At 44.4% G+C, this 16,052-nt stretch overlaps 1 protein-coding gene across 2 annotated transcripts; it reads right to left on the bottom strand.

Moving 5' to 3' along the window:
- Positions 1-3,567: 3,567 nt before the first annotated feature.
- On the bottom strand, positions 3,568-13,388 carry LOC124706330 (zinc finger CCCH domain-containing protein 27-like). Of its 2 annotated transcripts, none has more exons than XM_047237986.1 (6): positions 13,272-13,388; positions 11,190-12,052; positions 7,906-9,039; positions 7,473-7,793; positions 5,393-5,870; positions 3,568-4,135 (listed from the first exon to the last, which is right to left on the bottom strand). In XM_047237986.1, exons 2-5 carry the CDS (start codon positions 12,024-12,026, stop codon positions 5,394-5,396), a joined length of 2,769 nt encoding a protein of 922 aa, XP_047093942.1. In that variant the 5' UTR covers positions 12,027-12,052; positions 13,272-13,388; the 3' UTR covers positions 3,568-4,135; position 5,393. The 2 variants fall into 2 exon arrangements, with proteins under 2 accessions (XP_047093942.1, XP_047093944.1); XM_047237988.1 differs by having other exon boundaries at positions 11,190-12,044.
- Positions 13,389-16,052: the final 2,664 nt, after the last annotated feature.

Genomic DNA, 16,052 nt, shown 5'->3' with positions numbered 1-16,052 from the left:
TATTATGTTGCTATCAGTATTAAGCATGGATCTGTGATAAATTCATGCTTGTATTAATTAAATTATGATGAACTGCTTATGCAGTAATGATTTAAATGATTTGCTTGCAAATGACTTAGTTGTTCATGATTATCTGGCAAGCAAATAGAGTCTGAATCCATTTCTGGATAGTGATGTGATATATTTGGCTTTCTCTTAATTGGTGCTAAGTGTGATGTGACCTCAGTAGCCCTGCTACTGACTGGTTGCTCACATGGTTGATTGGATCTTGTTGGCTACTCATCTTTGCTTGCATATTTGGGGATCATAATAAATATGAATGCCAATATGCTTGCCTGTGAAGAAATCTAGGGTTTCGATGGTTGTGTGCTTAGGATTTCTTGTGTAGTCTTAGCTGCTAATCTATGCCATCTACTGGTGCTATATGTGCATCTAATCCGGCTAGTGTGTGCATCTCGTGCATATGTGCTAGTTTACGTGTACAAGATCCGTACCTAGATGCTTTCTATTTTGGTGGCTTTTGGTGGCGGTAATCCTTGGTGAAAACCAAGTGATGATCTACCCATATGAGCATCTGCTCATCCCATGCTTGTTTCATGCATATGATGGATCAGATCCCTTGGATCTTTTCCAGGAACAAAGTATACCTTGTTCCAGCTCCTAGAAAGAAATGTTTTGTTGATGCAGACTTGTGGTTTGTGTCACAGCCTTTCACCTCCAGATCTTGGATGATCTTCTCAGGTCACCATGATTTCTGGTGGTTGAGTGGGTGTGTGTGTTGGTTCTGTTCTTGCTCAAGAACTGGATGAACTGTGCTTATTCTTGCTTCACCCTTACCTGGTGAATCCTTATCTGGTCGACTGGTTACTACTTCTAGGGTTTGTGTCCCTTTTATATGAACCCTGCTTCTGTTCCTGCATTGACACACAAGCCTGGCTTGCTTTGGTGACTAAGCTGATGCATGGCCTTGTTGTTGTCTGCCCATCACACTTGAGCTGTGTGCTCTCATATGCTGAAACTTGAGCCCCTGGTGGTGCTCAGGTTTGGTCTGCTGCTGCCCTTATCTTGTGCTGTCCATGGTTTTGGACAAACACAAGTGTGCATGACACTTGGTTCTGTCCAAACTGAATTCTTTGGCTAACACTAACATTCTGGCTAGTGTTGGTGTTTTATTTTGCAGGTTTTTGAAGATGAATATGGCCAGAAGATATTCTCCAAGTCATTTAGTCTAGATTTTAGTTTAGGAGCAATATTGTAATCTTCATTTTTATTTCTGTTTATTATTCATCAATTCTTGTATCAAGAATGTTGTAAAGACAATGTAATCTGTGTTGTGATATCAATAAAGCTCAAGTTTTTGTCTATGAGCTTTTGCTTTATGTAATGTTTATATTCTGAATTAAATATTGTATTTAATATTCAATTGTGAAATTCAAAGCTATTTGATTTCATAAGTTGTGTTTGAATTGATGATTCATATTTATATTGTTCAATGCTTATTGTTAAATGTATTAACACTTGTCAAATGAAATCATTTCCCAAATCAATAAGATACAAAAGAGATCATGTCGAAATTCCCCTAACTCACATTGCCTAACCCTAAGTGCAAAATGAGAGAGAACCTCGATCCCTCTTAGGTTTAGTTGCAATAAGGCGCGAAAATTTCCCCCGTTTTGCGATGAAATGCACATCCCATTTCTAAATCTACCCTTCGTTGTTCCTATGTTCTGGGTTATTACAGGGGGGGCTCGGCTTCTCCTTCTTCGGCCACCTCCTCACGCGCTTGCCTGCGCGCGATAGCATGCAGCCACTTCTGTGCCGCCCGCTTCCATGCGTCGTCGGAGCGCGCCCGCCTCGCGCGGTCCGCCTCCGACCGTACACCTGGTGGACGCTGCGGTTCCTTCCCGTCGCCGATTCGGCCCCCTCCCCTACCTATGCGTCTTAACCGCCCATTGTAGACAGAGGGGTGGTGGCGCAAGCGGCGTCGAAATGGCTCGCCGGAGAGGAGGCAGGCGGCGGCGGGGAGTAGGGTTTAGAAACCGAACTCCCCTCCGTGGCCCCTTTTAATACGGGGCATCCACGCGGTTTCTCAGGGGGCCCAAACCCGTTATACGGGCCAGGCCGCGAGTTCGGGCATCGTTCTGGCCCAGTTTCAGCCCGAACCCGTATTATTGCCGGAATTTTTCAGTTTCTGACTCTTTTACGGGCTCTAGGGGGACGCAAACGGTTGCGTCCACGCGGACCGAAAATGCGCCTGCACCCTGCTCCAGTGGGGCGACGCATAGTGTCCGGACCGTCCGCGGAGACGCAAACAGGGCACAAAAATGCGGCACGTTTGCGTCTTCGCGGACGTTGCGCGGTCGCGCCGAGCGTCTTCTCGCTTCCCCCACGGGCCCGCCTGGCAGCGACCCTGGCTCGAGAGCCAACGCGAATTAAAGCACAACAACTGCCGGGGAGGGCAACCACCGGAGTGGCAACCGCGTCGATCGACGCGCGAACCGCCGGAATGGAGCGCCGAACCGCCGCGGAAGAGCAACCGCAGCCCTCTTCGTTATACGCGCCACCATTAATCCACGCTCAGTAAGACTCATGCGCATGCACTAATTCATCTCCAACCTGCTTGCCATTCATCTTCATCTCCAACGCCGTCGTGCCACCTGCGTGAAACCATGAGCAACATGTCGTTGCCATCGGACACCGACAACGAGGGGAAGCCACCGGGATGGCGGCATTGGTGGGATAGAGCTGCCACGCCGAGCAACTCTAGCTCCCCGCCGACGGAGGGCGAGGAGGAGGGGGAGGCCGTCGTTGGCAGGATGAGGAGGGGGACGTCGTTGGCCACGATGGCCAGGACGAGGAGGAGGAAGAGGAAGAGGATTCAGATGCAAGGTGGACACGGCTGGAGGCGGTCGAGGAGGTGGCGTCGGCGAGGAAGGAGGCAAGGGCGAGGGCGTAGGCGGAGTCTCATCATCTGTTCACCGACGACGAGGAAGACCCCAATGACCACTCGTCGGAGGGGGACTCAAACTCGTCAGACGCGTCAACGCTAGTACCTGTTCGGAGGAGGTGACGAGCAGGAAACACGTCCGTGAAGATGACAAGGCCGTGCCTTCAAACAAGAAGTAGCTAGTTTAAAAATTTATATGTTCCCATAGTTTGTATGTTTAATTTGTTTGAACTTGTTGCAGTAATTTTAAAATATTGATTCTACTTAGAAATGTAAGGACAAAAATTTATACCTCGCATACTTCGCATGGCATGATCAAACACTCATGCAATAACCAAAGAAATATCTCCAAAATATCAATTCTACTTTAGAAATGCATCAGCCCACTAGGTTGCCCCCGACACAGACATATTGCGACATTGACCATTTCGGTGTCCACGGGCCGATGCAAACGGACACGCGCGGACAATTCGAACATCCAAAATGCATCACCCGTTGGAGATGCCCTAAAGTATTGGTGTACACACTCAAGCAGCAAGAGTGGTGGAATTTTGGCTTGATGGATAAATGAAGCTGTAAAAAAATGGCCCCACAGTAATGCGGACATGGTAGAAGATATGCTAGCCAGGTTACAAAAATTGCATTGAAGGTGTCGACCCTATAGTTGGTTCAATATGCACAGGTAGCAAAGTTTAGGACAGGAAACCTAGAGAAATATGGCAATGGCGCGTGGAGCTGATTTCAGCCAGAAAGTGCATGCAGGCCTATAGCTAGCGTTGTGCCGACCGCTTTTAGCAGGTTGCTGCTACTCGCAAGGTATGAACCGAGAATCTTACAACATTCAAACAGAAGCTACATCTTCTCCATAAATTAAGAAATGGGCAACATGAACAGTCGGCAAAATGCCCTGTATACATTCACTTTGTAGTCTTTCCCTTAAAACAAGCTTCCCCCAGGATTAATTTTCAGAGCTTCTTTGTATGACTTGAGATGTGTAAGAGAGTTTTCCCCAGGATTCATGTACGGAATTGGTTCACGTACGACAAATAAATGGGCCGTGCGGATGGTTCGTGTTCCGTGCCGTACACTGATACATGTTTTACCGTACGTGTACCAGCACTCATTCATGTAATAGACAAGCGACCAAAACGAAGTGTCGGAATATCACCCAGCTATTTGCTCCGTCACCTGCGAGAAAAGCAATATTTAGCGCCACAAGTTTTTACACAGTGAAAACATTTTGCAGCCACCCACCGCAGTATTATATCGCAGGGCTAAAACAACAAAAAAATAGTTGATTAACTTTGACACTCATACGATTACCCCAGAGACTGTTCACATAACCATGTCATGTATATCAGATTAGAGTCACTGTAGGTACCATATTAGCACACCTATATGACCTATCACGAAGTAGTTTAAAGGACAATCTGCTTAGTACGAAAGAGCTAGAACACAGACCAACAAGACTAGATAGCCCTGAGACGACAAAGAAGCTGGAAAAAATAGATGATAAAGAAGCAAAACTTGCAAGGCAATCAGCAATAACATCCATGTTTAGGCTGACAGAGTTCACCTCTGAGGAGCCTGACTGCAATCTATTTGCCACAGCCCACACACAAGTGATCACATCACCCCACTACATACTAGCCATTGGTATGCCTAAGCTTTACAAGTCAAACCCAATATAAGAAGATTTATAATAATACATACCACCAAATGCGAAAACCATCTAGACTAGTATAGAACAAAATTACCGGTGTACAGGAGAAAGATAATGGGTGAGCTAAACAATAGCTTAACAGGCCCAGTACATCTACCGTGCCAAGATTATAATATGAAAAAAAAAGTTCGGATTTATCGACCATCTAAGTTATAAACTGTTGGCTACTGGCGAGAAGTAAACTAGTAGCCAGTATGTAATAACCTGTGCATTTACCAGTACAAGAAATCAGGACCGTCAACAACAAAAGCAGGTGTGAACTAATATGGTACAAATATCTACACCCAAAGATGTAACATATCATCCATGAGCTCAATTTACCAGAGTACTTCCACACTCCTTGTTTGTTGTTAGATTGTAAACATTTTGCTTGAAACCTTTTTTTATATGAATGCCCTACCTACTGAGCTTCCATGTCTTGTTTCCGAACAATGGACACTTAACTTTTTAGGCTAGCTGATAGACAGCTGCTTACAAGCATTAAAATATATTTCCATATAAATAAATAAAGGCAGACGGAAATAGGTTCTCGGCAGAGCCAAATTTCCCATAGTTGGTTTCAGTTTGCATATTTATACACAATCTGAATTAGACGCAATGCCGCACATAAGAACCGTCCATTAACGACTCAAAATTAGAAAGTTAGGTTCTAGAAATATTCCTGATGCTACAGTAACATTGCTATGAACCATAACTAATTTTTAACAAAAAGTGTAGCATACCTCATTGTGGAACGTAAGGGTCTATAAGGAGAGGATTCCTTGTGGAATCATTTTCAGGTGGGCACTCGACACTAGAAGATGATACCTTGGAAGTCTCAACAGGAAATCTCTCTGAACTTTCTGCGGTTGGAATGGATTCACTATGAGGAATGACTGATGTACCAGATGTGACAATGCGTGAGATTTTCGCAACAGGGCTTGAGGACTCAGCTGCCCCAACAAGACTTGATGTTTTCTGAAATCTCGATTGGTTATTTGAGCCAGGAGAAGCCGTCAACCACATAAATCGTAGCATATGCCCTTTACAAGATTTGCCAGTAATAAATGCTTTCTCAGCAGATTGCCGCGTTGTGTAGGTCACACAAGCTGAGCAACTCAGAGAAGGCAAGGTTGTATCATGGTTGTGGGCTTCAGTGTCTTCTAGAACAACAGATGAGAGCTCCCCGAATGCGGCAAAATGATCTTTCAAGACAGATTCCTGTAAACAAAGTAGTCAAGGACATCAGAAAACAAAAAACAGCCGTGTCAAGCACATTAACACAAAAGGAAACATGGACTATCAACCAAAGTTAGCATAAGGATACAGTGGTCTTTAATTTTTTTTCAATATCTAAATCGTCCATCTAAGTTACATGAACTACCAACCGAAGTAACTGTATTACGTGCATGGAGAAACTTAAAATTTGTTTCGCTTGAACTTGAAAAGACAAGTTACATTATGTACTGATTATGATGGCATTGGTTTTACAGATGCAAAGCTGAGTAAGCATTATCTACTCTCAAGCTTTTAACTTCTCAGTTAACAACAATACATATGAAATACAGTTAACACTTACATACATAAATGCATGCAAAATCCAACTACAAAAGAAACCACCATCATTTGAAAAACTATGACTAGAAGATTATAAATTTACAAGAGAAACATCCATCCAAACAAAGACCAAAATTTTGGTTATGGGCCAAAGTACTAGTGGGCAGATTTTGGCCTCCATCTCCATCCAAACAATACCCTGTCAGTCTGTCACTATTACCAAATATTCTCTTAGGGAAAAGTAGTCCCTCCATCCCATAATATAAGACGTTTTGGCAAGGTGTCTTGCCAAGCTTGCCGAAACGTCTTATATTGTGGCACGGAGGGAGTAGCATCATAAAACTCGAACCAAAAGGTCAAATGAATTATCACACCAAAGTAGCTACTTGTATTAAGCATCTTTGTAAAACAGATGTGTATGCGATTTAGCCACAGAACAATAAATAATAACAATTATGGTTTTTAAGGCGACGCCTTGGCGCCTTAAGGAGGGAGGGCGCTTTGGCGCCTAGGCAACGCCTAGGCTCCTAAAGCGGCCATTTTTGCAAAGCGGAGGGAGAGCGCCTTGACGCCTAGGCGTCGCCTAAGCGACGCTTTTTAAACCATGATAACAGTCTCAAGCAAAGCTATAATGTTTAAAATGACATGAGCTGAAATCAGAGGATCTTGCATTAAGAAGCAACAAATGTCAATGCAGACACTACACCAAGCATCCATCAAGGAATAGTGTTGCAATGCACTATGCATGCATGGTACTGTAATGCATGTGAAGCCCAAATGACAATAAATACCCTAGCACAGCGAAATAGAAGCTATCTATACCAAGTATTTTTCTTGTAGAGTGGATGTGTGAGATTAGTCACAGAATAATACTACCCCTGTGAATTTAGACAAATCTCCAACATCCTTTTATGGACGGAGGGAGTAATAGTAATCTTAAGCACAGATATCATTATCAATGAAAAATGTAATTAAACGCTGGTAATGCTACAGTAAGATCCACTGTTGTGTGACTGAAAAAAAGACTGAAACACATAAACTGCAGTTGCTTGACACACCCAAACAAACTAATTTCAATACAGTGCAAGAGTAGCTTCCATTAAATGGTAAAAGCAATAGAGGGTATCCCGCATATACATAAAATTTCGATGTTTGGTCTCTATTGTGAGAGGACAACATGGAACTGTGCTTATAAGCATGATGACCCTTTTTGATATGTTACGAATATTGGCGATGGAAGGGCAGGAGGTTAGGTAATCGACTTACATTTGCAATTTCAGGTGGCAAAGGAGGAAGGATCCTAAACGACGTGGTGCGGTTGTCAAGCTTAAACCTATTCTGAGGTGGTGCTACCAGAGGAGATGTCTGCTTTACAGCTACAGCTGGTTTCTGAGTGGATGTTGGAGCATATTTTGGGGAAGATAAAGCCAAATCCCCGGAAATTTTCTTTTCCAGTGTACTAGCAACCTCTTGCAGCCCTTCTGTCCCGGCGTTCATGGACCTTATATCTACCACTTTCCCAGCAGCATTTGTCCCAACTTCTTTTCCACTAGTCTCTGTCTGTTTTACTGGATTTCCTGAATTTTTCTGCAGCAGTAAAAACAAGTACTTAATGAAAAGTTGGTTCAGCTAACAACATAGTTTATATAATTAACAAAGAAATAAATCCAAAGTATTGTCAAGGGATAATAGTAAGTACTTGTTTCACATATGCCTCTAACTGCTGGCGTAACTCAGCACGCTTCTGAGCTAACATATCTTGTTTTTTACGGAGTTCTTCCAGGAGTTCCATACTTTCTTGCCTTTTGGGGGCAGGAGGTACTGATGCTATACTGTTTGCAGGCAACGTTTTAGGACCTACACCAGGACCTGATGCAGAAGATCCAGAACTGGCCCTTGGAGTTGTAGATTGGAGATCGTTTCCTCTGTTGGATGAAGATGGTTGAGCTAGAGCCGAATTTGTCAGCACAGGTTTTGTAGAGATTCTACCCTCTCCCTCTTCAGTAATCCTGTCCCTGTTAGCCCACCATAGCTTTATAAAACGGTTTCCCATCACAGCATCTGGAGCTTTTAGGGCAGCTTCTGCTTCTTCCCTTTTAGAGAACTGGACAAAAGCTTTCTCACTGTTAGCTGGAACATAGATATCTATTACTTGACCAAATTTTTGGAAGTGCGAAAGAAGGGCCTCCCATCTATTGCTTTCCTGCGGAATGCCATTCACATAAAGTGTGCGAGATGCTTTGTGAGGAGCTCTATTACTTTGCCGGCCCACATCTCCAAGCATTCTTGAATTAGATTGACCATTAGTATCCTTACTAGAAGCCGGCTTTAATTGGACGGTGCTAGGAGCCATATCATCATAGTAGTCACTTCTTTTGTTTCCAGTGGCACTTGTCGAAGTAGTATTAGCTATTTTACTAGGTCCTGATTTTTTCTTTGATGCTATTCTCCCCCAAACAGAAGACTTCGAATTCTGTGAACCATCAGCTGCAAAACCCTGGTTTGCATGCTCCCACCCTGCTTCATAGCTTGAGGTCTCAGCATTCCATACTCCATCATTAGCATGTGCAAAACCAGCACAGGATGCTTCAGGCTGTTCATTGTTCCACAGAGGCTGATCAGGATCATATACATCAGTGTTAACAACAGCTGAACCAGTGCTTCCATTTAGCTTTAATGCATCATCTGCCACACCAGATTTGGTATCTTTCGCAGTAACACCTTTACTGCCTCCTAGGTTTGTTAAGTTAACATGAGCAGTTACTGCCTCACTTTGGATTCCTAGTCCCGGGGCATTTGGAGCTGAGACTGGAAGATTGAACTGTGATAGACTCTGCAAAGTGTTTAAGAAACTATTCTATTAATTAAACATCAATGTTTTGATCTAAGCAAAAAAAAACTAACTAGTAGTATTTAACCACAAAAACATTGCCTCATATTACACAACACAGTATAACAAAGGCTTTTTTAGAAAGAACAGCATAAGTTAGCTAAGTTCAATACAACCAGAAAAATAAAATACTCCAAGTAATTCTACAGCACATCATACTGAGATCTAAAATACTCCAAGATTTCACAGTACTCATACTTGGGCACATAAGAACATTACAACAAAGTTAATAATTTAGAGAAAATACTTGAGCTAGATAGGTTAAATAACACCAGAACATAAAATGCTGCAGCACAAAAAAACAGTCGAGGAAGAGTTGCATCATAGTGGGGTCTGAAACCGCTGCTAGCTGACATTACTCAATTAGGATGTTGAACAAGGTACTGTGAAGAACGTTAACTGCAACTCATATTATCAATGATAATAGCACTTAGAGAACACCTTTCAAGGTTACTTGTTATATTGGAGAAAATGACAAAAAACTACCACAATTGTGCCAATCGTGTCACATAACTACCAAACGTGTACGTTTTGTCACATGACTACCACTATTGGGGCACGTTCGTGACGAAGAGCACTGATTTTCCAATTTACGTGTCTTAATCCAGTTTTTGGCAGCTGGGACCCACTGTCAGGTCCTACGTGGCAAAAAATAATAACGTGTTTCTGCTAATTTTACTGAACACCCCCTATCTCTCTTTTCCAGAAGCAATCAAGTCCTAATCGCTTCGTCTCCGCGTGACAACAAAGAGCCCGCTTGCCGTCGGCAGGCCGGCAGGCCAGAGCCGCCCCTCGACCGCCGCGCACGCCCCTCCCCCCCCCTCGACCGCGCGTACACGGATGAGCTCTCTCCAATCCCTAGCACTGGGTCTCTCCAATCCCTAAAATCTAAATCTTCTACAGAAAGGGGATAGGGAGGATGATTTCGGCCATCGAATTGCAGGCTCTGAATCCGACTGGACCTCTGCTAGATCCGCAGCAAGGTGGTGCCCTTCGGCCACCATCCATCCACGGATCTGAGCACCCCACGGTTGCTGCTCTATTGGACGAGGAAGGACGAATCCTAGTCGAGCTCAGGTAGATCAGCAACGCGGCGGCGCCCTCGGGCTTGGCCTCCCCCTCGTTGCCTATATTAGCAATGCGAATCCACGCCGGAACTCAACCCTTCCGTCCATCGATCCGGGCAAGAAACCAAGAAACCAGACGTACTGCAGAGCTGACCAGAGCAGGGGATCCTCTCCTTTCCATCCATAGATGTCCGAGCAAGAAACCAAGACGCACAACAGAGCAGAGCAGGAATAGGGGAGTCTCTCCTTTCCATCCATCGCGAGCAAGAAACCAAGACACAGATCAGAGCAGGGACAGGGACAGCGGATCTTCTCCTTCCCATCCATGGAAGCCTCCAAGTTCCGGTTCGGCCGTCACCCTGGTCCGCCCCGGCGGCGGCGAGGTCCACATCAGGTACAAGTGCTACGATCTCTCCTTCTACCTCATCAGGGGCAAGAGCAGCACCGGCTACGTCATGCACGAGTACGAGATTCTCTCGCCGTCGCTCCCCGGCACCGTGCTCACCCGCATCAAGGTCATCAGGAAGCGCAAGAAGCAGCGGGTCACAGTGTGGTTCGCATAAGCAAATGAGGAATTTTTATTTTCTTCATTTGTCTATTTTCTATTTTTTATGTGGGGAATTGGGTCTGTGTGTGATACAAAATATATCTGAGGTTACATTTGCAAAATGAAACTAGTAGTTAGGTTTTCATCTGCCACTTAGTCCTGACACGTGGGCCCGAATAGTTAGACAACGGTTTAACACGACTAAATAATGAAATCAGTGCTCTTCGTCACGAACATGCCCCAATAATGGTAGTCATGTGACAAAACGAACACATTTGGTAGTTCCATGACACGACTGTCACAATTGTGGTAGTTTTTTGTCATTTACTCGTTATATTGGCACAACGTAACAGTAATCATGTGAAGTAACAGATCAACCTATTTGAAAGCTGCGATTGAGCGTTCCAAGCAAGTAGAAGGATAGTACTAAAGTGCAGGAAAATGCAGAATATTATTTGAAGATCAGGAAACAGACTGACCTGCATATCTTCAACAACAATTCTATTTACTCCATGCTCCATGGGGCACATATCCCCTCTCAAGCAAAATCCACGCTCCTCGAAGTCTCTACAACGTTGACGAGGCATGCCAAGATCAATTAAAGGTGACATTGCAGGCTGAATAGGGCCCTGCATTCCATGTGGGTGAAATGGATCCAGCATTCCATTAGGCATTCCAGGCATAAACCCATGTGGACCCCATGAACCATTTTGAGCACTACCACTACTCGGCATTGGAGCACCCATAAATAAGCTAGGATGTGGAGGCGGTCCTTGTGACGCCATGTGTGATGCAAAATCCATCATGTCAAGTGTGTTAAATCTTGGGTCATGCTGAGTCCAGGGTGCACCATTCCGTCCTCTTCCCCGTGTCATAGGAGGGCGAGTGGCAGCCGAAGCTGAATGGAAAGATTGGTTCATTCTACCTCCCCGACTGTGAGCTCCTGGTCCAAGACGCCTCTTGAATTTTGGTATGAAGTCCTTCTGTGCTTCCCCACGTGAATCAGCTCCACCAAATGGCTGTCCATTACCAGAAATCATGGGCCTTCTTTTCGAAGGTCTCCCTGCAGCTTGCTCCTCAGTACTCTCACCAAAAGATTGAGGCATAGCCTCTTTTCTTCGGTGCTTGTGATTACGATCATCGTCGTCATCGTCGCTAATTTCAAAGTTTTCGGTATCTGTAGCAGCTTCAGAATTTGTGGAATTACTTTCTTCCTTTGGTGAAGGAACTTCTATTTTGTCAGCATCCAGTCCTGGAGCTGTGGACTCTTTGTGCATCTTCAAGATTAGAAAATCCGCAGAAAAGCAACTTTGCATCTAGATTTTATCCATTGCCTGATGATCTTCAAGAAACACAAAGTTCAGAACATTTCTACTGTAAATAGATAAGGCGGCAGAACATAAAACGAAGATGGACTATATCATATGAATGTAACACAAAGGAGTTCAGAATATCGAATTACGAACAATAAAATATAGTGCGCAAACAACAGGAAGAGTGGCAACAAATTCCCCTATTCCCCTTTCAAATATCAGTACACAAAAAAAGGCTATAGGACTCAACAATTCAAAGCTCACTTCGACTAATAACAGGATTATATAAACAATGCCTAGTCCATGGAGCAAAGGGGGTATACTTACGGAAGGTGAAGCACATTTTATTTTAAATTATCATCCCTATTTTTTTCTTGCACATCATACACATTTATCAGCAAAACAGTGGAGCAGTGGGATTGAACTTTCCTAATTTTGGTCATCAATATATTTGTAGGCATCTAAAGTAGCACAAACAAAATGAAAAGCTTACATTTAGCCAAACAATGACCTAATATTTTTCCATTTAAAACCAGAAATTTGACGGTAGAAAACACTATTGTAAATGAGACTAGGATATGAAAAGCTGAAAAAATACAACACAGAAGGCAATGTATTTGACAACAGAAACAGAAATTACTTTGACGTTCTTGTTTTGATTACATCATTCTCCAAATCTCAGTTCAATGCAATCCAACTGATCCCAAATACCATCCAAATAAGAGCAATAGCATATTAACAATAAGGAATGAGCATACAATGAAGCAGGTGATGTGCATACAGTGGTTACTCATTTCGGTTTCAACTATGAGATTGCACATAAAGTAGTAAAAGCCCACAACACACTGGGCATCTTCATGAAATGCAACCAACACACAAGCCTGGGTGACCCTAGAACATGGATTTCTCACCTCAAATGAGACAGACACATAACATTTCACCATCACAGAGGATAGATAAAAGTTCGTAATCCCATAATACGGGTGCACAGACGACACAGACACATAACATTTCACCATCAGAGGATAAATAAAAGTTTGTAATCCCATAATACGGGTGCACAGACGACAAACAAACCTCGGGGCAGGGCAGCTAGGAAATGGGAAATTGGCAAACACATGTTTCGATGAACAGCTAGCAGCCTAACAGCCTTGGGCAGGGGCGGATCCCAGAAATTGCGAAGGTCCCCTCCCTAGTGGGATTTAACTAAGAGAATCGCTCGGTGGATGAAAACAACCTAGCTCATACCTCAAAAGCCAATGGCCGAAGACCGGGACGGCGTGAATACGATGCCCCAGTGAGGATAAACGGGAACGGTGACACACGTGAGAGGCCGGAAGCGGGCGTGTATGTAGGGTGGATGGGGGCGTGGGGTGAGGGTGGGGGTGGCCGTCGGCGTGGGGTGGTGGCGTCGGCGGTGAAACCAAGGTATGGGCAGGGCGGCGGCTGTGGGACGGCGATGGTGGCGGCAACAACGACGAGGCGGCTCAGATCTTCGGTGAGAGTAGTGCCAGCCAACCCATGGTCGCAGGACTGTCAGACCCCAATCTTACTGTCTACCTGAACCTGTTACTGTCAAGACTAACCCTAGATACCAAATTCATTACTGTACTTACTGTGTTCTTAGGATCAGACTAACACGCAGATCACAGCATTTGTTGAACAAATTAACTACCTTACGCTGAGATGGACAGGAAGTAACATGTTTCTTCAATTCAAATGCCAAGAATGGCAATGCAAATGCTATACAGATATCAGCAGGCAACAAATATGTGAAATGCCTCTGCTCTACTCTTGCTCTTGGAGACTCGTTGCATACTTACATTACCAGAAAGAGGACTACGCTGATCCTAAAACACCTTTAGACAGTGACGGTTCAACTTTCTGTGCAGAGCATATTACCAATTGAAGTCCCTAGTTCCCCATTCTCCTTCTACCTTGTGAACTCTCTAGTTATCTTTCCGTCTTGGGCATTCAACAACCGAGGCTGGCTTATGTAATCCTACAAACAAGCGCGTGAGGACGTTCCGAATGATTACCATGACATGATCCCTACCAGTAACAGGACTGGCACAATGCTTTCCATGAATGCACAAAATGCAATAGCATAAGCCATAGAGTGTTACCTGAACTCAGTGGAATCAGTCACCAACCAATAAACCCGCGGATCAGCTGATCCAGCCCGGTTTCTCGCGAGGAGTCCGGATCTTGAGGTCGATGTGTTGCGGAACCTGCAGATTAGAAATGGGTAGGTTTAGGGTTCAGTAACTTGGAAAGGAAACGCGCGAGAGAGGGAAAAGGAGGAGAGGCGGAGGGGAAACTTGCCTGCGTCGGAGAAGTTGCTGAGGTCTTCGGCCGCTCACCGGAGGCGGGTGGTCATCGGGCAGGCAGCAAGAAAAGCGCGGTGGGGAGGATCCACAGCGAGTAGGTACTGCGGGGAAGGTGGGGAAGGGATCCTTGCGTCAATGGAGGCGGCGGGAAGCGTCAACGGAGGCGGCGGGAAGCGTCACCGGCGATCCGTGGCGGCGAGTAGAGGATGAGGTTTAACGAAGGGAGCGTGTCTATTCGGGCGGAGGAGGCGACGGGGGCGTATCTCTGCGTGGTACATTCCCGAAAAAATGACGGGTTAGGGGTCGAGAATTTTACTGAAACGCACCGTATCATTTGGATGAAATTATTAGCAAATGAAATGACCCTACAATTCCGTGACAGCCAAACAACATATTGTTGGAATTACCAAATGAGTTCATACCAAAATCTCCTTACTTCTTACTCCTTGCCAAAACAGATGATTTGATCAAATTCTTACTTACAAATCTCCCTCCCTCTATTTCCCGATCGGCCTAGTCGGTACGCCCCTCGCCCATTTTCTCTCATCAGATCATTCTGCATGCCCGTTCCGGTCTAGGTCCATCTCGACGATAGGTTCTCTCTCGTAGAGAGCTTCTTTCGGTCCAGCCATGATGAGAGACGACGCCGGACAAGCGGCATGCAAGCAGAGGCCACCCGAGAGAGGTAGAATTGTTGTGGCCATCATGCATTGGGCGGAGGAGAGGGCGTCGCCGGTGATGGTGGTGCACACACAAGTTGCATCTGCCACTGCATCCACCTCACCATGTACTATTGTAGCTCTACATCCCGATCCGCTATGCCTCCCACCTCGGTGAGCCTATCTGCGGCATGCAACAACAAGCTATTAATTGATTTGTTAACACTTTGGATAGAGGTTAGCATTATATGTATTGTGTGCACGCCATGTGTTTGGTAAAATGTGCCAATCCGTAAAACGAACTCTCAATGATGCAAATTGGTTCATATTTACGGCATCTTCGTGTTCTCCTCGCCTTTCGCAACCCTTACCAGCTTTATGGTGAACGGTCGATATATGTGGATATTCGTGTAGGTATGTATGCCGGCGTGTAGCGAAGATGACACAACATTTATTGCCCTTCATAACCATCCTTGATTATGTGGTCGACAATTGGTCCATGTAGAGATTCATGTAAGCATCACTGTGCATCAGTGTTGCTCCAGGGCAACCAGGAGCACACACATCGGATATACGCTCCTATACTTTCTTAGTCTTGAGCCTGTTTTAGCCTTTCACAAAACTACGGTTGTTTCTTTGGTGAAAGTTGAGTGTAATCCACCGCTAATTTTTTTTTTCTATTGGGAGCCTTCAATGCTTAGTTCTGGCGCCAAATGCAAAACAATAATTGTTTTTTGCGAATAAAATGAAAAACAATATTGATCACTTCATCTCTCTAAATTGTTTTGTAGAGAAGAGGTTAAGTTTGCAAGACAACATTGAGGGAATATGAGATATCCTTCGTTGTTGTAGTATATAATTTATTTTTTCTATTCGCTTCATTGTTCCTGGATAATTGAGTAGAATGGAAAAAAATCTTGTACATTTGTATTAGTTAGGGAGAACAATGCAACAAGGGGCACATGGAATTGACATGAGTTGACGAATAAAATGTATCACAAATATTGTTAATGCATCTAAATTTTTTATTTGGTTCTTCG

The sequence above is a fragment of the Lolium rigidum genome, chromosome 4 (genome assembly GCF_022539505.1).
Source record: "Lolium rigidum isolate FL_2022 chromosome 4, APGP_CSIRO_Lrig_0.1, whole genome shotgun sequence".
Lineage (NCBI taxonomy): Eukaryota > Viridiplantae > Streptophyta > Magnoliopsida > Poales > Poaceae > Lolium > Lolium rigidum.
This window is presented reverse-complemented; position numbering and strand designations above follow the sequence as displayed.